At 37.4% G+C, this 23,999-nt stretch overlaps 1 protein-coding gene across 4 annotated transcripts in view; it reads left to right on the top strand.

Moving 5' to 3' along the window:
• The window catches only part of LOC108769422 (tyrosine-protein phosphatase Lar-like), a 328,651-nt gene that overhangs the window by 53,589 nt on the left and 251,063 nt on the right, over positions 1 to 23,999 (top strand). For 3 of the 4 annotated variants that reach the window (XM_018520397.1, XM_018520398.1, XM_018520400.1), the window contains one exon: positions 693 to 819. In XM_018520397.1, coding sequence (XP_018375899.1) covers positions 693 to 819 — 127 coding nt within the window. Of the gene's footprint in view, positions 1 to 541; positions 607 to 692; positions 820 to 23,999 lie in introns of those variants that run through there. The other variant, XM_018520399.1, reaches the window with a different exon arrangement.

The raw sequence follows: 23,999 nt of genomic DNA, 5'->3' as shown, positions 1-23,999 counted from the left end.
TGAGACTTTTTCTATAAATGTCAGATTATCAACGCTGCATTTTTGTCAATTTGCGAGTGACTTAAGCATTGCGGACATGTGAACTTATTGGAATTGTATCATTCTTGTTGAGGAGGACTCCAAAGAGAGTTGAAACGTTCAAATAAAGAAGACATCAATCCATTTTTTGAGTATTGATTGATCATTATAACACTTGCGCTGTTTATCTTCGCTGACTCTCGTTAGCCTACTATATTTTTTGTTATATTGCCTAAATATTAAGTAATGAGCAATGAAGACCTATGTAATTCAAGGAATGAAGATCTCTATTTTGAACTGTTGTATGATGTACCGAAGGAAAACGAAAAGCGGAGGTTGAAAAGCAGTTTGTTGCGAGATTATTTATTGTCATAATATTTTTGCAGACGCGCAGTTGATCGAGTAATTATCGTTGCACGCGGCATCTGTTGTCGGTAACAGGATGCATGATAACAGGAGTGTGCGAGATTACGCGTAACAAATTGTGACGCTAATACAATCGTTTCCTCGGCTTTCCTCACCAGTGCTCTGGCAACAGCAGCGCCGGCGTGCAGCACTTAGCCGGGCGTTTACGAAAGCGTCGCCTTTGTAAGATAAACGCGCGACCGAACTTGTAATATCTTGTGACATCGCGCACACGCGCGGTTTAACGTAATGCGTCTTCCTTGTTTCAGCTCGTTCTAACGCACGGAAGGCGCGTATTATGTGAGGAGGAAACCGCGACGAGGGAAACGAAGATGTCCGCCGTCAGCGTCGTCGCATGGTTGCTTGGCGCCGTCGCTTTAGCTGCGATTAATAATGGTGAGTCTTTCTATCCGAAGTACATTGATGCGATGATAAGTTGGAAATTTATCACAAAAAAAGGTTTATAAACGTTAGCATTTACGTCGAAAAAAGCTCTGCATGAGTATGTACCGTTATTCCTTACAATACATATATTCAAATTGAAATATTTGTTGAAATAAATTAGGTATATTACGAATATAAAGTTACGAATGTATTGTAGATTTTGGTTTTTTTTTTATATTTATAGACTTTTTGAGTTAAAATTTGCTCATCGTCATTCAATCATATCTTGATCACATTTCACTGTTGTAATTGTCAAGTGTAGCGGAAAATAGATACAAATGTATATTTAATTCATTATTTATTGAATTCTGTAATCTTTTGTATTTATTTAATTCCGCACACTGCTTATTTCGATGGATACAATCTAGAGTTGAATTTACTATACAGAATAAATTAATGTTTTTGAAAAATTTTGTTAATTTCCGGATGGATCATGCAAATTTATCAAAAAATGAAATAAATAGTACTTAATAATTTTTCGTTGCTGTACTTTGATGACAACATTTTACAGAAAAATCGTTTAGCAAATTTTAACGTTAAAAATAACGTGCCTATATTTAAAGAATTATTCGAGGATAACAGTATTTAAATTAATAATGTATAATATAAAGCATGGTTTTATTGTTTGCCCAACAATATCCAGAATACGAAGAACAAACGTATTTATGCTCGCCGCGCTTTAAAATATATACAAAATGACCAGTTTTATAACAGTTACAATTTATCCGTTTGCTTTTGGTTTTGCGCCCTTTTGTATTTTTTTATTACGAGCCACACGGAACATGAAATAACTCACAGATATGGTCGAAATATATACGGTTGAATTATGGCGATGGCGCGTTTGATGGATTCGTGTAACGCGTTGTTTGTATTACGAGTGTAGTAGTGTCTAAATGAAATATGTATATCTGTGGTATTTTTGAATGCGTTGCACTAGCTTTTAAGAATATTCAATAAATATTATCGTGAAAAAAACAATATGAAAAATATGTGCGGATGAATCATGTAGGAATTGACATACATATAAACAGTTATAAGTGTGTCTCTATTTTTCCGAGATGCAACTTTTATTCTAATATTACATAAAAAATATTAAAAGTATGATTGAGATGCAGCTTACATAAATTTGGAATCATTTTTATGTCGATCTTGATGCTGTCAACATTGATATATATAAACACTGGTAATCTTGTTTAATCTAATTTTTTTTTCTGTATATCCATATTATACAAGTAGGACAGTTACCCAGAAATATATTTCTAGATCAGACATATTTAATATTCTTGGCGCCTTATCGCGTGCGCTCCTCTTTATAGAAAATTATTCATAGATATTGTCTGTGATCGTGTCACGAAGGTTTTATATTTCAGCGGTGTAATATTACCGACCGCGCGTTTTGATATAAGTATATAGAAAAATTTGTCGCGAGTGCATGAAATTCGAAAATAAAATTTACCGATTCGCGTGAAAGCCTTAGAACGTGTCTCTCTGTTGATTGTTGCGCCGCGCCGCGCCGGTGGGACAGTGGTCTTGTTTATCGGGTCGACGTGGAATGATATTTTTGTTCCGTGAGAAGGAACGGATCGACCTTCTGTCCGATTCACCCACGCGAATCATCCGTTTCGAGGGGAAATTCGTGCGGTGGCATACGAAATTCGAGGTTCGTCGAGGTTCGATTGTCGACAAGGTACGGCACAATGATTTCGAATCAACGTACGTCCACGCTTGTACACGCGGATACGCATGCTGGCCTCTCGTTCACTCTCGTGTGCGAGGCGCCTATTCAAGTATGATTGCTCGTTGATCCGCTACGGTATGACTCTCCCGTCCGTTTGGACGAGAGCGAAAATACAGAAATATAGAGCCCGACCTGTTTCAATATCCGACCTACTGGGAAAGAAGGTTTCATTACTCGCTACCAATTTCGATATCGATTGACGTAGCGCGATACCGTCTCTAATGGAATCATCTTTAAATATCGTCAAAAGAAAAAAAAAAGTCATTTGTAAATAAGATATTATATTAGGTTTTTCATGAAATATTACATTTATAACGTAAGAACATAATTTTTTTATTTATTCGTGAAAAGTTTTATTAGCTCTTACAACAAATTAACCTTTACCGTACTAATATGGGTAACTAGTGACCGAGCAATTCCTGTTCGTGCAAGTTTCTTTGAGTCTTTCGATAATTATAAATTATACTACATTTTATTATTTTCCAAAATAAATAGTCAATATTTATTCTAGAAAGTTGAAAGTATGTTGGTGAATTTTTAGAGATTTTTCAAATTATTTTGAAAAGGTAAAAAAACGAAGAGATTTGAAGTGATCCTTGATGGTATAGATGAGGCACCAAATTGTAGATGGTACGGTAAGGGTTAATTTAATTTTCATCAATTTCTCATATTATCTTATCCATAATGCTATCTTACATATTTATAGATGATGGACTTTTTTTTTATTAAAATCTTGGGTCACACACACAAATATACACGTTAATATAAAATTTACACGTTTGTATAACATTAATCTGTACTATCTTTCAATCCCTTAATTAATCCGATTTTATTTTAGAAGTCGTTCTGTACGTTCTTTTCTTATTGTGAGATTCGCACGCGGCTTACGTACGCTTGTTAAATCGAGATCATTAAAACGTGGCATAGCAACCAGTGGCACAGAGTCGTGCTCGCTCGCTCGCTCCCTTGTACATTCGCGTAATAATAACGTATATATGCAACGCGATAGTTCTTGTCTCGAGCTGCTAGCAATAAACACCCTTCTCTCAAGCAAACAATGCAACGACACGGGGCGAAAAATTAACGAGACGCACATACCATCTTCGCTACTTTCATCCCTTCGGTACTTATCTTCCCGCGCGACCACCCTATGTGCGCATACATAGACGCACACGCACAAAACACACACACACACACATACACACATATGCTGCGCGTCGTTTGGAGGGTAGTTACACGTACACCGGCGGATGTTCGACAGCTGTAGCAGCACGTCGCTAGCACGACTCGTTACGTACGTGTTCCTACGTATTTTCGTTGGTAGAACGATATGGGTTCCGATCGACCGTTACGAGCTATTCCATAAGACAGGTAAGCTCGCGAGCGAGCAGAGACCCGTAATTACGTCATCAATTTACCGAACGTTCGTTGACGAGGAGACCACCGGATATGACATTAAAGACGACCTTATGCGAGAGATTTACGTTAAAGTCGTCGAGTCACTTCCGAGAGAGAGAGTAGAGAGAGAGAGAGAGAGAGAGAGAGAGAGAGAGAGAGAGAGATCGTAAAGTGGATGTATAAATCCAACTATGCAGATATATGGGCGACGTATGTGAAAGTACTGTAATACATCATAGTTTCGTCTTGCCTAAGTTATTCATTCTTTCCATTTTTCTAACAATGGTCAAAATGATATCTCCGCACAATCGTCGTTTATGAATGTCCCAAGGATTTTCGCACACCGACCTGTCATCGACTTGTCGGCGCGTTTCCATATTGCGAAATGGTTATTAAAACGTGGTGTCATCCAATTAACGAGTAATTACCGTTGCTTATTATTGCTTGATGAGCAACACACGGTTATATTGCGACAGACGTGTTGTCTAATATTCCATTATCGATGAATATTAATTAATGTCACACGCGTATGTATCGCGCGCGCGGATAATTAAATTGTCATAAATTGTCGTGAGTTCGCACAGAGTCTTTGAACGCGACAATAATTATGCGTGTTATCGCGAATCGCTATTCCTAATTTTTCCTAGTTTCGCCAAACGTGATTCGATTGAAACTGATTGTCCGATGTATTGAAAGATTTTCAACAGCGATATCTCGCGCGCTCATTTGCGCGAGTTCTTGTCCAAAGTCTGGCAATTAGGATTGATCTCTTATTACTAGTACTAGTTTGCTGCTCTCCTCGCGACAGAGTTCTGTAAACTGGAGAAAGGATTGTCGGAGGATAGGTTGATTTGAGCCCTGCGGCTAGGTGGTGGAAATCTTTGATAAGGCACGGTTACCGCAAACGCTGATTGGTTGCCCGAGGCCTCGTGCCAATATGACGTTCAAACAATACGCTTCATGCTAACAATGCAATCGGCCGAGATAAAGATGATCCATCCGATACCCATCTACATCGCCCCTGCTATCCGATCGTTCACCTATGACTTTGGATTCCCCGATAACTTTACTCTAATTTCGAGACTCTGATGATTGAAGGGTGAAACAAGTCTAGGTTGTATTGATTGGATGATATTTTAGCGTTTCTCGGTACGACTTAGATAATACGTAAAATATGTCGTAGTGCGAAATTCGCGTCTCTTTGAGCGCGACAAGTGTGATATAAAATGATCTAACGTAACGTTACGCACGTAATTTAATTTCCTTGTATGTACACGGGCGTTACGCGAATACGCAAGCGTTAAAGCGGGTTACGCGTGTGACACACTATCTTGGCTATATTTTACATAATTCTCTTTGATCAACGTTTCGCGGCGCTTTGGCGTGATTAAATTAATTAATCACTTCTAACCGGCACATGCGTCTTTGTATCTGTCGCGATTAGGGAATATACACTACAGTTTCTATCGCGTCGACGAAATTGGGAGCTATAGAACGTGATATCGAACGCTCTCCGTGTATACATCTCTGATATATCATACATATTACGTGTATATATTTATAGTAGTGTGTCGCACGTTTACTTTAAAACACACATCCGTACATCCGCTGGTACACAAAGCCACATGGTGTCTAGCTGTACCTAGATATACGTCGTTACGCGCGATCGATGTCGTTATATTTTTCTTCGACCGTGTATATGCATTGGGCCTTGTTTTCTCGAGTATAATGAACCTCGTTTGTCGTTAAACTTCGTCGCACGTCGCACCTATACAGATCACTCTCGGTGCTAGTGCTGGGCTATTGGCGACGTTGACGTTGCTGCGCGTTCGAGCATAAAAGTGTTGCCGGTAGTATATAAACTGGCGCCTTCAGTATTGTGCCATGCTTGAAAGCTTGAAAGAAAGAGAGAGAGAGAGAGAGAGAGAGAGAGAGAGAGAGAGAGAGATATGGCTGGATGGCTTATTATAAACGTCGAGTGAAGAAATATCGACGTAACTTGGGTACTGGTTCGAAGCGAAGAGCCGCCTTTTACCTTACTTACTTAACTACGTGTCGCGCCTCTTTCTCCGCTAGGGTATTCCGATGCTACCGTGTACGGCACTTTCCAGGAAGAATTCTTGTCGCCGGGCTTATTCTGACGTCAGTAAGCTGTTACTCTCTTCTTGTTTCCGTGTAAAAGAGATTTGTCACGCGGAAAAGGGATGATGGGATAACAGGAGGAAAATAATTGAATCCGTCATTGTATAGAGGATGTATGTCATAATAACAGAAATTTTTTAGCAATAAGACGAAGCTCTTGAAATGGTTTATCGTGTTTATTGTTCCGCACAAATCGTGCTTCCACAAATACAGCACAATCTGATTATTTTTTCGTTACATGTTTCCAGAATCTTCACAATACTGTCACAATACTGTCCTAGGAATAATAAATTAATTTTCCTGGCTTATTTACAATTTTTATTCTGTACCAATTTAATTTTTGCGTTGCTACTGTTGCTAGATGAAGCGAAGAAGAGAAAGTTTTTATGTTAGCTAAAATAATGGATCAGTAATAAAGCATTTAGCATCTTTGTGACAAAAAAATTGTAGAATGTGGATATACAAAAATGGCATGATTGATGACACGTGAAAAAAAGAATAACGTTAAAAAGATTTGATATTTATCGCGAGTCATATGCTGTTTCCGAGTTTTTTTAATATGTTGGATTGAGACCCTATAAAACGCGCACGCACCCTTCTTTTTCTTTCCAGCAAACGAGAGAGCTTTCTACGATTCTTTTTTTGTCCAAATATGACAAGAGGGAAATCGAAATGTCAATCTTTTACCTTATATATATATAATAACAATTCTTTATTACCTGCCCGAATTTGTCCCTTTCACTTTAATAAGAGCGCACTCGCATTGAATTACTTCCACTATTGCGAGGCGTATCGCGAAAGAAATAGAGAAGCGTGTTCGAATAGTAGTGCGTCACCGATAACACGCATTGTCGTCTTCCTATTCACGTTATTGGAGTGGAACGGGAATCGATAATGAGAATAACTGCGTGAGAGAGAGAGAGAGGGGAGGGGGGGTGATAAAGCGCGCGTACTAAGGGGTCGGATTTCGCAAAAAATCTGCACGTAGAGCGCGACAAGTATCCACTTGCGCTGTAACTCAGGATATCAACCAAGCTATACTATAGTTGACGAGCGATACGCTGATATACTTGACGATGAGTTTATGAAACTTACTTTTAAGTGTCTTTCGGCTGATGATATACGCGCACGAAGATTAAGACCAAAGTTTTCTCTTAAAACTGGGTGAAGTATATAGATACTGTCGCGGACATCATGGACAAATTTTAATAGCGTCATGTAACAGTTTATAACTTGACGTCAGTTTATAAAAAGGGATGCTTTAATTCTATTAAAGAAAAATTAAATTTTGCACGTAAAGTATTATCGGCAATTTCATTACTTCTATTCATTACTTCTATTTTTGTTTTGATCATCCATGAGTTATGTTGAGAAAATAAGTTGTAGACAGTATAAAAATGGGTAATGCTATAGATACACATCTTTTTTAAAGTCCAGCGTTGATACCCAGGTCACGATTTAAGCTTCGTTAGAGCTCTAATAAATCGAGTTGTTGCTGCATCGATTAATCAATGCATATACACGGTAGCTCGTTACACTCGCGTCTATTCAAAACGCGATGTTAACAGCTCTCTACTACAACATGTAAACTGAAACGCATGTAGTTACGGCAAAATTTCTGTTCGAAGCCATTAATGTGGTTCGAACGTCTTGCGAGCCGGCGAAATAAGCTCGCAAGTTCAAGGAACGCCTACAAGGCTAATGTTAAAATGGCCGTAGTTTGCTCGAGTCGCTCCGTAACTTCGAAGACATATGTTTCCAAAGCGAACGAGAGCTATTCTTTTCTTCCCTTTTCGCAAAGTTATTCTTTGATCCACCGAGACTTGGTAAGGAGATCATGGAGAATGTTTCAGTATCCAAAGAGCCTGGGATAATAACATGCTAACCCATATAGGGGATATTTTCTACAAAATGTATTGTAAAAGAGAGACTATGAAATATTAATTCGAATTAGTATTTTGATTCTTTAGCTTCTGTATTTGTAGCTTTTTATTTATTAATAGATTAGGAGATATAACGATTTAGTCAGAAGATAATTAAAAGCAAAAAATGTTTCTTTGACAATTATTGATTGAAATCATCGCGTTGTGGTACTTGGTGCTTTTCCTCATTTCTTTTCATGATCAATTCTTGATTATTGTTTCACTCTCATCTTTTCCGGTCGGTACCATCGATATGTAACGTAATTCCAAGTGACCTGGATAGATATTGTTACTGAGAAACGAGCTGGAATTATTTTTCAATTTATCCGATGAGCAATAACATTGGCTTCAGATAGTGGAGAATAAATATCTCGATAGGGGAGAAGGGAGGGATTCCGCATTTATCTGAGAAGCAAAATCTATTCTGTTTGAGGGAAGAAAAAAGACTTTCAGCTTTGTACCTCGATTTTGCATTCGTATGTTGTAATGGTAATAATTTATAAAGATATATTTAGAAAAATAAGCTGGGATGTCTCTCTTTGTTTTAAAGAGTAAATGCAGCAACTGCTAGTACCGTAGATGCTTCAGTGTCAATATTATGTCTAGGGTAACGTTTAACTCACTGTGTTTGCTTTGGAAACAGCGTACGTATGGTCGGAAGAGGATGATGAATTTTTGAGAGGAGAATTTCCTCCAAGATTTTCTACTAGACACTAGCGGCATTCATTTAACGTCGCGCGAGTTCGTTTCCATCGATCCGTGCAAGCACTTTACCACACTTGACCGAGAACAGCTTTTAACGGCCCATCATCTCGGATGGCTACTCATCGACACGGAAAGTATATTCGGAATACCTATAATACGTTTTGAAGGAAAATCGATACACCCAATGGGGTGAAAGAGAAATAGAGAGAGGGGGGAGAGGGGGGGAGAGAGAGAGGGGAGGTGGGGGAGAGGAAGAGAGAAAGAGAGAGAGGGAGAGAGAGGACCGCACGACTCGCCTGAGTCAGCTATCAGTGGTCGTGATCTCTTTTATTGAATTCACGAAGAATTCTATTTATACCGAAGGAACGATGGAGGAGGCGCAGGATAAGGAAAATTAATTGAGCGTCGATTCCGAGCGGGTCCGCGATTCGTTCTGCCGCGGCAATAAGTCGAAAGATGGATACGTATGTATATATACGGGCATATATAAACTAATATAAGTAGCTTACGCGAAGTTAAACACAATGCAAAGACGCGAGTTTGAAGCTGGCTCCATATAGGATCGATCACCGTCGATATCGGATACTTTGTGCCGCTCTATCATTGCGTATATCTCGTGCAAACATCGTTATAATATACGCGACGATCTCTGCTCCGTTTCGACGACGCGACGCAGCGGTGGTATTCATAGTGTTTCCCTTCATCGATCGTCCGCTTCATTCGATATGGTATTATTAACGAACGCCGATGTGAACAACACCCGAGCTGCTATAGTCGAGCGCTAAACTTTCGGGAAGTTCATAGTCAAATCAGAACATCCCGTTGTTAATTTCCCTAAATACAATCTCTCTCTTATCTCTTTAGTTTTCAACAACGGCGGAGCCTAGTGTCCCCAACGCTACTTGTAGGGGATATTGCTAGGTCTGGGGGATGAAATTAAGTGAATTTATCTCTTCTAGTCGCAATAATCAGACGTAGTTAGTTAAAGTCTTTTCATCGAGTGCCAAGAGTTTGATGAAGGCGGACAACAGCGGAAGAGCAGGGAGAACATGCGTATGTTGAACATGGGCTAGAAGGGAAGAGTAAAGAGGGAGAGAGAATAGAAATGGCTGAGGATGAAAGCTGTGAGAACCGCAAGTTCCATTCTCTCGTGCTCGTGCAAACGTCTCGGAACCTCGGGGGCATACGCCGAAAGGAGAGGTTGTGCCATGGGCGGCACAGAGCGTCTTAATCTTCTCAGTGAATTTATGACCGAGTTGTTTAAAGGATGTTTAGTTGTGCTTAATCCCGTAACTGCTGCACTCGCGTTTCCTAGTTTGCCTGTTTCTCGTTTCGAGCCCATCGTGCACTTCTGTTTCCTGTACGCGCGTTCATGTTCCCTAGGCTCCCTTTTTTGTTCTTTATTTGTGAAAGGCATATTCAAGCCGAGCTTGTTCCGCCTTGGCTAGATGAAAATCAAATGCCCGGTATATTCCGTGTTACTGCACAGCTCCTTTCCGTGTCCGTCTAACTCGACTTTCTTCTTTTATTCTTTATATATGCCCATTATTTAGCGGAAATCTCGGTATAAAGTCGACCACACTGTTCCCGAGCTCATAAAGAGACAGGTGAAAAGAGAGCTCATAAAAGAAAGCTTGGATTCCACTAAAAATATTGTATTGGCTGTATATCGTCAATGTATGTTGTAGCATCTCAATACATTTTCGTATTTCATGAATCCTATAGAATTAAATGTACTAATATAATTATGATGCTTTCACATGTATATATTGTACCTACATTGCTTGTTTTCAGGATAATTATTTTCGATAATAACTTTATTATTTAATAATAACTTTTTATTAAATTTATTAATAACTAATAAATTCATTTTCTCGATAAATTGACTAAATATTATTTCAACAAATTGGCTCACGAGAAAAAGCTAAATATTATTTTATTTTAAAATATCATTTAGTATATACTTTTTCTAGGTCATTCGGCTACCCTAGTTCAATATTTTCTAAAATGTCATTGCAATAAAATATAAGTAATTAATCGATCGTCGATATATATTCATGTTCTAATTTTCATTCACTAGAACCGCATCTGCGGTATCGAGTTCCTGTTAAGTACACGAAGTTAGCGAATTCTCTCGATGACATTTGCGTCGTTCGTTCGCCAATACTGGTTTCGCTGACCACAGTGATCTCCAAAAGGGTCGTTTGCCATGAGTTCTCTGCGTTCGGTATTTGGTGAACTTCTTGGCGAAATTAAGGTCAGAGTGGTAGAACTTGTTCAAAACTTAATTAGATAAACTAATCAAAGCGCGACTATTAGCGGTATGTCGCTGCTCTGTTCTTTGTCGAATTGTCGAATACTCGAAGTCGTTAAGCGAGCATGGTCAGTAAAAGGATCATTCGAATCGTAATGTGTTCTTGACACAATTAGAAATATCTCCACTACAGTTTTTTTATTTTTATACTGTTTGTATTATTTATTGGTATTTAATCTAGATCTAAATCTGTGATTCTAACTTGTATGTATTATATCTCAATATTATTTTATCAGAAACGATATTTTAAATAATTTTTTGTTCTCTCTCTCTCTCTCTCTCTCTCTCAAGTTTAGCACATATTAGAAATTCTTTGCTTTGCATGTTATTATACTCACGAATCCTATTTGTTTCGGTAAACTAGACATGTAAATAAAAATTCTTGCAGTAATATGTTATAGTTGAATCGCTTACGATTTATTTAACTGAGATTTAAAAACATCAGAGAGAAATGTATGTCCCTTTACTACTTCATCGAGCCGCGCATAAAAGAAGTACTTAATGCTTGAGAATGTTGCACCGTGAAAGCACTCATACTACTAGCTACTGAAAGGATCTCGCAATTGCGTGTGCTATGTGCGTGCTGCACGTGCGCGATTACCGATTTGCATACGACTCAACGCCGGTTGATATAGCCGTGGTGTGTTGTTCAATGGGATCCTGGGAATCTGAAATCCGGTTCTGTTACGCGAAGTCGACCACGCTCGTATGTCGAGCACGTAGAAATTCGTGCTTTCCTCTTACCTTATCTGCCGTAGCGAGTCTCGAGAGTCCTCGCGAGACGACATCGCGAATCTACAAGGGGGAAAGAGCAAGTTTTCCTACCTACCTACCTATCTATCTATACATCTACCTATCTACCCACCCACCCATCTATCCCCTGTTTAGTTTTCGTCCGCTTGAAGCCATCCCGACATGCCTGACGTCAGTCCGCGATATTTGTATCTTTCCGTTTATAGTTTCGCTTGTCAAATCGGCAATATTTCTTCGATATACTGTTAGATCAGGTCGACTACTAGCAAACGAGATAATCTAATATTTTTTTGTTTGATTAAAGTTTAGATAATGAAGATGCACCGATGTATGTCTTCATACTTGATGCCGTCTTTTTTCTTATTTTCTTATTTTTAAATAGTTTTGGACATCAATCTCTTGGACAACGTGGCTAAAAAAATGAAAATAATGAAAATATAATATTTTAGAGATACAAATAGATGTTATCTATTTATTTTCTTGTTTCAAATAACGTAATTTATTTTGTTATTATGACTTAATGAAATTTACAAATTTCTGTAATATTATGTATATTATGAGACCGTTTAATTTCATTAGCAGAATAATTAAAACCAAATAAAGAGTCTTGTATACACTCTATGTTAATCGATGTATGTACCGTGTTTCAAATCGATTGTCTGCTTTGGAAGTGAACTCTTGATAGTGAGGTGGCTTACAAAGCTAATCGATCGTGAATGTTTGTGGCGAGTGTAACGGCAGTGAATTGTTTGAGTCCAGTCGATTCGGATTTCATTCTCTCTGCGCTGTAATATGCACATATACTCCATTGTGCTTAATTCAGAATTTTTCAAAATCTTTGTAAAAGATTCAAGTTACTTCCCTTGTCAGGCAGCGCTTGGAAGATCTTATCGTACAGTTGACATCGATAAGACAAGATGCATTAATTAGATGCATTAATAACGGAAAAGGAGCAGCAGTTATTATATAAAATAGGAAGTTTGCCTTTCATAATCCTATCTGATGCGAGCGCTGCTTTGTATGCAAATTGTCGTGTGCTAATAAAGTTAATCCACGGTTCATAAGTTGAGGTCGTAAGATTAGACGACGGAAAATAAGTAGTGACGCTCAAAGTCTAAGAAGACCATGAAAAACACGTATGTATTTAATATAAGTATACGATTACGACCTAATATTTATAATTTTATCAAGTTTAGTACGCGCCGCTCGTTTTGACCTAGTTGTTGAGAATTTACTATTCGCGACCAACTCGAAGACGGAGAGTTATGAAACGTACCTCGCGAGAATCTTTTCGGAGTATTTCAAAGATTCCGATCACTTCGGTTTGAGTAAATTGAATTAATATCGACGCTGTTGTGGTTGTCACGCTTTTGCTGTACATGATTCTTCCCAAGTATTCGGTCGAGCGATCTACAAGTTATTCGCCCCGTATGGAACGTGATAATAGACCGGATTATGAAAAAGTTCCTCCGGCACTATTCCTCCATCGAAAGTTAGCATCTCATCTTCTGTTCATAATGCTGTATACACTGGCAAACTCATCCGGGAAAACTTATTTAACTTAAGCGATATGATTCGATACGTCGATTCTTTCGGATACAAGTCAAACAAAGTTCATCCGGAAGTTTCTTGCTGACACATATCCCCGACGGGAAAATTCCTTTTCTTCGTAGAAAGTTGCGGTCATTTGTTTTACTTTGCTTTCACTGCAAGGATCTTGCGAATAGAAAGGTCACCGGAGGATCTAACTTTTTTCGTGATGAAACATCACCGATACACACACACACGCATACACACAAATATTTTTGTGTTTATCTTATAACTTGGTAGATAAATAAAAATTGTACATTTGAAAGAAATTTTCCACTCTCGTGTAATATATCATATTATATATTGTTTATTCGCGGGCTTCACGGGCCGTGGTAAACTCTATCGTATCGTGTAATTGCAGTTAACTATATTACTATACGCTCGCGCGCATTATCTCCCAAAGGGGTTCGATCCTTGTTACTTGCGCCAGATTGCATTTTATCGACTTCGTGACCGAATTAACTTTCACGAATGGTAGTTGCTAAGGGCCGAAGTTGAAAGTGTACGAGTTCTTTGTGCGAGGTAGGACAATACGGTGCGCGGAGCAGCAGTGATGCAGCTTCGCCGGTTTATTAATAACAGAACAAAATAGAGTTCGCGTAGCGCGAACTTTCTCAGCGATGCTGGATAACGACAACGTAACGTTTCTCGCTCACAGACTGTATCGAATGACTTACCAGTCCTTACTCAACGAACCTTGTCTTCGCTCTGATAATTGAAGTTTCTTCAATTCAAGAATTCTGAAGTTTAATTCCGGGTTTTAGACCTCGGAAACTGAAAGTGTCCTCTTTTGTTCGCGTTGTAATCATCATAGTACTACATCTCACATTTTATGCTTTACCTTATGATTTGTCTTGCTCTATAATTATTTTTCCTTGTGTTACACAAACGCTACCTCGATCTTGACTATATGACAAATTTGTAAATAAATTAATATTAATGCGTAACTTTGTTAAAACAATGATGACATCGATTTTAGAGCTGTATTCTGCCATAATATCGTAAAACGCCTTTGAAATAGCCATAAACTGGAAATGCTTTATGAGGACTTTTTAGTGATACATTTCGTAAGAGGAATGAATAACTGAGCGATATGTGATACACGTTAGTATACTTTCATTACGTTACATCTTATTTTATTTTTCCCATTCTAATGTTTTAGCTAACCATTCCGTAAATTAAATTAGAATTTCAGAGAATGGATATATACACTTTGACGGAAAACGTATATACATCACAAGATGAAGAAAGTATAAATGTATATATTTGTATATATTTTCCAAGCGTAAGGAAAAACCTGTCAGACTGGATATTTTATTCTCTTTGAAAGATATGTACGTTCCTCGCTAGAGAGGCACTTTATGTGTTGAAAGTGATGGATCTTATAAAGAATATTATTGATTTATATTGTTTTCGTAAATTGTATAAACATGTTCTCTTAGTTTGGGTTATATTTTCTTGACTGTGAGATATCGATATCGAGACACGAACTACTGTCGGCCACAATAGTCAGTCATTCGCGTTATTTTGTGGTTTATCCAATTACTGGGGGATTATCGGATAAAAGTATTGGAGTTGCGCGTCGTGTAAAATTGGCCTTTCGACAAGTCCCGGATTGGCAAAGCTTCTGAAAGAAAGGAAGGGATGAGAAAAAAGACAGAACGAAAGCTGTCTCGAAGACAAGACAAATGGGGCTTTCGCAGTTGACATTTTTCGCACCAAAAATTGAAACTGATGTAATTTTATTGAGTTTATTGCTTGATGCTACATATGTACGAAAATTTATTTTATGTCAATCGTTACGTCTCCATTATTACAAACAAATATATAAATTATTTTCACTTGTCTATATAAAATTATATCAAGAAGTGTGATGAATTGATATAGGTATATGTATATTATGATTATATATAAACCATATTTCATGGACGGAGAATAATATCAAATAATATGTTATAGTTTTCTTTTAGAATAATATCTTTGCACACTTTTTAACTTTATTTATTACATAATATACTGATTTTTGCACCAGTCATCATTGCAAAAGTCAATACATTTTACCTAACTTTAACAAAAGTTGCATCTAATGCATGAATAATGCGGAATTTATTACGGGTCAACTTCCCTTGGAATTAATATTCATTATATTATTAGATTTGCAATGTCAGCATTTAATAAAACGAATTTGATATGCCTGTATTGTGGTCAATACTATGCGTAATAGTATAATTATAACTAAACCATCGCTTTGAGCTTTCTCTTGTTCGACTCGTGAAACATTATCCCATATATTACATTGCTTTAAAGCACCTTCCCTATTACAAACATTATTTGTGTCATGCGTCCTTTCATTTAATATACGTTCCGCTGGCAAAATGTGACTACCTTGTTCTCTCTCGAAATGCAACGCATTACGTGTACGGAATACCGCCGTCTACACCATTTAGAGTAATTACTCGGCAGTGTTGAGATGTCTCCTGCATTCCCATGCACCGTGTAGCATTTGTATACCCGTTACGATTAACGGAACGTTTCTATATGCGTACTTCAAGATGATTTCGGCATCTTGCGAGTGAATGGTCAATCTCTCTCTCTCTCTCTCTCTCTCTCTCTCTCTCTCTCTCTCTCGAGTCCCTCTTGAAACTCTTGATAATAAATTTGTAAAAAAAATACACATATGAGCGACTCCTGCTTTTCTGCTATTATTGAGCTTTTAAGTTAAAGTTGTATTCATAAACAATGCTAACGCATATAGTTTTATTTATAAAAGTAGATGATAGATAGCACAGCGGTTTCAAAATTTTCAAGAGTATTCGTGAAGCAGAAGAGCAGTGTATACGTAAACATGTTGGAATGGGCCATATTTGTTCTGATATTCGTTTCGAAGTCTGGGATGAGGAATGCAGCGTAGCGTGGGCAACGTGAGCGCAATAATATCGTACTTACGCCCATCGTAAATACGTGCTGCAGATGTAACCACTGACCATTAAAATGTTTATGGATCAGAAGCTATGAAGTAACTTTCGGACTTCGTACGTAGAATATATTTACACAATCTATGAGCTTCTTGCCTCTGATATTTTGTGCTGTTTTATTATTACAATATCGAGCTTTATATCAAACTGTGATCAATGGAACGTGGTGATCATTGGAAGAAATAATTTTACAATAGAATCAATAATATCTTGTATGGAGAGTTTTTTTGTAAAATAAATTTGTACTTTTTATTTCGAGTTGGCACAAATTCCATACTGTTAATTTGATTCACGATTTCTCACCCATCTTCTCACAAATTTCTATTCGCATATCGATACGGAGGGAAACTCTGTGAGAAAAGTTAGTAATTTGGCGGAGTGCGTGCGGCATCGCGATACTTTATCACTGTAAATGCGCCGAGTTACGACACTTCCTCTCCGGTCCATGCCAGAACGAAACATTCTGCCGTCTGCGGACGCGCGGGCGCGCCCTGAGAAATTTTCGATAAACCGATACTGCCGCACCTGATGCCTACATCGCTTTGGAAAGTCTGACGTCGACTTCGATACTCTTCCAACAAAATATATAGCGACCCCTTAAGCATCGCCCGTATCCACTCTTACTAAATGCGCGTCTATCGCGCTTGTTGAATAGTTCATGTCTACGTCGTGCTGTGAGCATACTCACAACACGGTAGACGCTCCATTAATTTTACAGGAACCGTTATAGACTACAGTCGTATCTACAAAAGAACTAGCGCACATACGTAAGACTTTCTTCGCATCTCTAAAAGAGATAGGCTTTACGCTGCCAACTACCCTACCGACAGCTACATTTACGTATACTCCTTGCTTGCTTCTCTTTCTCTCTCTCCTCTCTTTCTCTCTCTCTCTCTCTCTCTCTCTCTCTCTTCCTTCTTGCGACTTCTTTCAATGCTATTTACAATTTGTTTCGCGACTGTATGTCAATAGGTTTGTTCATGTTGCTACGTTTTGCACTCAGCATCTTTGCTTTCTCTCTCTTCAATGTTTAAATATATATTTATCTTTTTTTAAGTGCAAAAATTTTTGAGGATTTCAAACAACGGGAACAGATCTAATGTTACAAGTACAATATTACTAACTCAAGCCTTTAGGAATAGAATCGGTTCTCTATATCAGGAATTTGCTGATCGTTACGGAAACTCGATTATCGTCTCGCTCGTGACGTTTAATTATGCAATTGCTACTGGCGAATTCACGAAACTTTGTATGTGACTTTGCCAAGACTTTTCGCGATATGTTCTCATGTATTACGCGTTCTATCTATAAAGGATGGAATAAGAGACGACGGATAACAAAAGCTGCAACATTGCAAGGATTAACAAAGTGATGTATAATGAAAAAAATGAGAGAAATATGCAAAGCCCGCAAGCATAGTCGGCGACTTCTCCGTCGTCTTGATTGCATTATATCACACGCGATTTTTGCATAAAGCGTTATACGCGCATAACCGCCGCGAGAGAGCTTTAAAGTCTCGTAGAGATTCAGAGCGCACACAAAGGTTACTTTGTTTCGTAACGCTCTATCGACATTATTAACATGGTAGAATATTTTCTGTAAAGTTAATTTTTCATACATAAAGTGCAACGCATAAATCGTTTAAACTACTTCAGTTTGTAACTATTTTGCGATTCGCATTGATGCAGCAGAAGCGTTGATGACGATTAGCGCAAATAATAATGTGTTATTGATTTTTCTCGAGTTTTTCCGAGGATTCCAAGGATCACAAATTGCTCGTAAATAGGCACCTGCGCTTCACCTGAGTCTTAATTAGAGAGTAATTTGCTTTGAAATAGCTCCCGGTAAAAAGCCGTTATTCTTAAAGAGGTTCTTTATGATGGCAATTCGAAGCAGCTCCTGCGACGTTAGTTTTATATCTATGAACATTTAATAAACGTATACACGGTAGCTTGATTTTATTAATTGCAGGATTTTACAAGGTAATTACAATTATGCAAAATAAAGAGAGGTAATTTTTAGAAATATTAAACAAAGTTTTTAAAAGTAATATTATGTTACAACAACTAAACGGTTATTGGAAATTAGCGCTGTAAAAGGTGCACAATAAATATAAATGTCATCAGAATATAATTACATATCTAATTTTTCAAAAATAAGTATACATGTTTTGGCTGACCTTTTAGCCATTTTCAGTACAAAGGGCGATTAAGTGAAGAAATTACATACTTAATAATCTACCAACTTGATAGAGTTGATACCGGAAATATTTCCACATGAGGTGGTCAATCATACTTTCTTGGAGAGCAAAATACGATCAGTTGGATGGCTGGATAGTATAAGAAAGATTAAGCATCTCAGCCGAAATACAGCCAATAAACGTTAAAATATCTAACTTTTTCTCGTCAATTATAATATGTTAAAAAATTTCTGGATTTGCTGTTTTTGAACATAATTAACGAGAAAAAATCTGTACTATTCATTTGCACTAAAATGCATGGCATGTTATGCATGTTAAAAATTTCGATACTATTTATATCAATCTTTATTCATTAATGTGGGTGAAAATATAACTAGTATCATGTTGCATACAATCAAGAAAGAAGAAACAAAAAGAGAGTTTGATACAAAGAGAAAAATGCTACGGCAGATTGACAGTAAAGACTGGGCGAAATGTAGCAGTTAGGGGAATGTAATCCGTGAATTAAGGACTAGTTCCCTATCATCCTAACAGCACCCACCAGAAAAGCCTGTCGCCGTAAGGGAGGATATAAATTGTTTTAACGCCATTCTGTCGTCAATCTACGATTTGACGAGGAGCATTCCCGTTCGAAGTATGGTAGCATGAGATACCGCTATTAAATAAAGGATTTCTGGTCCCGGACTAACCCTTCTTGATTCTCCATCAGACAGATGGCGCTTGCCCATATCCCGTAAAATATGATTTGCATAAAGCCAGTCGCCTAGATCAGCGTCGTCCGTGAGCGCGTCCTCGCGTAAGCCTCGTCTATGTCCCGCGTAACATACGATACATAATCTCGTATCGCAGATACCGAAGATACTGGAAATCTATGAACGAGAACTCGAACGCGACAGAGGGCGAGTGGGTGAAAAGCGCTTCTGGAATCGACGTGCGTCGCATTCGACATATCGATTTCGTCGCGGCTGGACCGCGATGAGAGCGCGTATGTTTGCTATCTATCGGACGACTATACGGGTAGCTCTCGTATTTTTTGGCGTTAGGAATAAAAAAAATATCGAGAGCGATTGTGCAAATATCTATCGGATCTTTGAGTCTTGTCGTTTCTCTATTTTTTGAGAAAATTTTGACAAGAAAGAAAAATTTCTTTTGCATCGACATTCTTTGTCTCATTTTTATAAGTGATATAGAATTGAGCATTTCGCTCATTACGCAATTCGTGTTACTAATGGTAATTAGAAAATCTAAAAGAGCAACGTTTATGATTTGTTTGTGTAATTTTCAAATGGAATAAAAATTCTAAATGGAATAAATCAATTAATCCAATTTGTAGCGGATACAATAATTGCTAAGTGCGTGTTGTAGCGATAGTTACAACTGTAGGAAATTGGTTGTGTCTCTCCTCTTTTAAGATCGGTGGCTGAAGTAAAAAAGTCGTAAGAAAAAATGAGACCAACCTAAAAGGAGTAAAAGGGAGAAAAGGGGTGAAGGTTCGTCAACGGGCCGACGAAAATATAAATACCCGTTCGGAGGATTCGAGGGATCATTCGGCGGTGCGAGAAAATTAACTCGAAAAATTCTTTCTTGATGGGTAAGCAGGGAGATGTTCTCTTTTATCTTCGCATAGAGTATTGCGACAGTCTTACATCGCGTCGGAATTCATTTCAATGAATTTGCATTTCAAGAGAGAATAATTCTCTCAGCCTTGTCTCTCATTCTTCTTTTTTCCTACCCTCTTTACTTTTCCGCTTTCTATCGATATTTAGCCAATCTTTAGAGGTCCTTTATTCAATTGCTTGTTAATTAACATTGGTAATTATTACTTGCTTTTCAGTGATTTATCCTTTTCTGTCTTCCTCCCCTTCTCATCGAATGTCAACGATGCATAGAACAGATAACAATAAGGATTCGCTAAATTTCGTTGGGACGACAATTGTTTCTTTTTTGTTCGGAAGATATGGAGTCATGCCAGAGAGAAACAAGGTAGGAGGGAAAGTTTTCACTAAGGTTGCCGACCGTTCACAATCTACGTTTTCGTGTAGTTCAAAGTGTAATCTTTCTTTGCGTTAAAATCTGGTTCGCGAGTAATTACGGTAATATTTTAATTACGGAGACGAGTAGAGAGGTTCTCGTTACTATTCATAAATGGTGTCGACTTAAATGCTATTTATATTTGCATAAATGTAAGTTTAAACCTCAAGAGGCTAGCTTAAAAAGGATAGAGGATATGTTACTGACTGCAAAATATTCCCGTTGTGCATATGTAATTTGCCAGAAAACTCAGTAGAAATCCTAATTTATCATTATTGCGATTTAAATTGCTATAAGTTATTCATGTATTATATAATTATTAAATAATCTCGATATATATATATATATAGTTCATTTTCGCAACAGGAGGTATTTTATCTTTTACAGGAATTTTTTTCCTCTTTCTCTCGCTCTTTCTCTCTTATTTTCTTCAAGAAGTTTATGTAAAATTGAACTAAATATCTGAACGCCGAATATTCTAACTTTGATTCTTCTTAACATAGTATATACATGTCTATAAATACAAATTCTTAGCTTCAACTTAAAAATACTTTTATAATATTTTTATATATGTCTTATTTTTGCTTTGTTTAAAAGGTTTTTTCCATAATTTTTATTTATTATTCACATATTTGTCTACATAATTGGCATCTTATTGTAATACTTACGAGGATACTATTTTTCCCTCTATCGTCTCAAATTAACGTAACATCATCCATATTCTTACTTGAATATTTTAAGATGTCTCTTTCTCCGCAGTATATGCAGTGAAAAGAAAATAATCGAGAAACTATGTATATTCACCGATTTTATACATCAAGGAAAATTGCTGATGTATCACTAGCATACAACTATGAATCTCGTTATGCGATAAATGTAGCCCAATTAGATATTACTCGTATCGTTCATGAATTATACAGTAGTGTAAGTCTTGATTACGAAGTAAAAAGATTCATTGTGTCTTTCGATCTAATGTCTTATAAAACACGGAAATGCCGAGTGTAAAGTAGAATCGTTTAACTAGGCGCCAGGTAGAAGTCTATTTGAGCCTGTTATTTATTATAAAAAGATTTGTTTATTGTGAATAGAATTTATCATTTCGCCGTAACGCTTTTTCATTTTGGTCATTACGATCATATCACATCCTCTTTCTTTACCCTTTATATGTTATTACGTTTGCAACGCACTATGAATAGTAGTAGACAACTACCAGAACTTAACAACTATGAGTATCGTATTAAATGTTCGCGTGCGATGTATCGATCGAGGTATCGATGGATGTTGAGCACTTTAACCTATTTGCTTTGAATCCGCGTATTGATCCTAGTACGCGCAATCTGTGTCAGCTTTCTTGTCCGGGTCTCCTGAGGAGTGACGAATAGAAATTCAAGGCACTCGTACAGTAGTCAATCGGACGGCTAAATCGTCGTCTACCCGATCGTTTTGCTAACTTACGACAGTTTCCTCTTCGGTAGTTTCGAATTTCATTCGACATCTACACTATGAAATTCAACTGACATGTTAATTGTAATTCTTGTGAAAGTGGCTCGCAAGCAGACGATTGAATATTACCAATGTATTTGATCGATAAAGCTTTATGTATATTTTATATATATATTTAATATATATACATATTCTATTGTATAATTGTTTATTTACGAATTTTCGAACGAGATTCCCGTATTATTAATTAATTATACGCAATTAACCTATTTATCTGGATACGATGAGAGAAACATGTGTCGTTTTTATTCGATTCTTCCGCTCGATGAAAGCTACCCTCCCAGCCATTGGTGGAAAAACGAGACATAGTTTATCGTCTCGTTCGATACTCGGATGCCAGTAGATAGTATCCACGTCTGTGTTTTACGATCAGCAATTATGTATCTTGTGGTTTATACTTACTGGTTTGTTGTAAGAATAACGAAGTGGTGCAACTTGAGGCAATTAATTATTTATACACACGTATAGAGAGCATTGAATTATATTATTTACAAAAAGGAAAAATTGCCCCGCGCAAAAAGGATCAATAGATGCGCCCAGGATGACGAGACTTCCGAGAGAGGCAAAGAGAAAGCCTATGAATAATAATGCGACACGGTAGATGTCAGGGTTCTAAGTAGTACACGGAGCAAATAAACAGTGGAAGGACGTATAATCCTTCGCTGGAAAGTGCATATATTACGCCCGACTGTCTCCTCCTCCTCCTCCTGAATTCGCCAAGCATCTCGTTGGGCGGCTTGGATGTAACCGCATAAAATCATATCTTTCACGGTTGCTAATCTCGAATAAGTCTTGGCTGTCCAATTCCAAAGTGATTCTGGATTTATATTGCTACACCGAGTGAACTTTGCTTTTAAAGGATCGGAAAAGTGGTGAAAAGGGATTTATCATCGACGTTTTGTTTATTATTATCTATCATTGCAGTCATATTTTTGTAAGGTTTTCTCATCTTAGAAAAGATCTCATCTTAGAAAGGACGATATCGTTGACTTTTAGTTAATTAAATAATCATATATTGAAATTATTACTTGATTTATATAAAACTTTTTAAATATTTTCTGCTTCCGTTTACGCATTTTTCTGTGTAGCTGAAATCGATTTTCAACAAAGTTGAAATGAGGCATATTTTGTTTCACTGTATGTAAAAAATCTTTTGTAATAATGATTTTGCAACAATATTTATTATTTATAATGACAAAATCTTATTTTAGAAGTAGATGATATTGACCATTCGTCTACTCCGAAAATGTTCCGAGAGGATAGCGCGTGCTTGGGTAATACTTTAAGCCCTGTATCCTGAAAATTTATGACAGTTTGCTAAGCCTAGTATAGTGTGCCTCCCCGAATCTCTTGTACAAACATCTGGCTCTATAATCCGTTGCTCTATGAAAGCTGAGAGAAAAACCGGGTATCTTCGATATTGTTTTGCAAAAACGGATTTTAATCCATCAAGAATAAAATGTCATCTGCTTTTAATTCAGTATATGACAGAGAGAAAGATTGTGAAGATGATATAAATAAATAAATATTACTTTCCTAGTAGACGATATAAATAAATATTACTTTTCTTTGTAGATAATAGAGAGATTTATTGGTTCTTTCGTAATGGTTCGACCGTCATATGTCTTCTCCGCGCCACTTCCGACCCTGTCTTTTAAATCAAATCAATCATAATCTACGCGACGCGATAATATCCTTGAATTTCAGATTTAACGTTGAGTCAGTAACGCGAATTGATTGCCTAGAGAAGATACGAGTGTGCGATATACTTCTGCGGGAGGAAACCAATGATAACACAGCGAAATTTTGAAATGTCAGCTTATTACACGCGACGGTAGCGCGATGAAATTTTCAAGCGAGA

The sequence above is a fragment of the Trachymyrmex cornetzi genome, unplaced genomic scaffold, assembly GCF_001594075.2.
Source record: "Trachymyrmex cornetzi isolate Tcor2-1 unplaced genomic scaffold, Tcor1.1 scaffold90, whole genome shotgun sequence".
NCBI classification, from domain to species: domain Eukaryota; kingdom Metazoa; phylum Arthropoda; class Insecta; order Hymenoptera; family Formicidae; genus Trachymyrmex; species Trachymyrmex cornetzi.
This window is presented reverse-complemented; position numbering and strand designations above follow the sequence as displayed.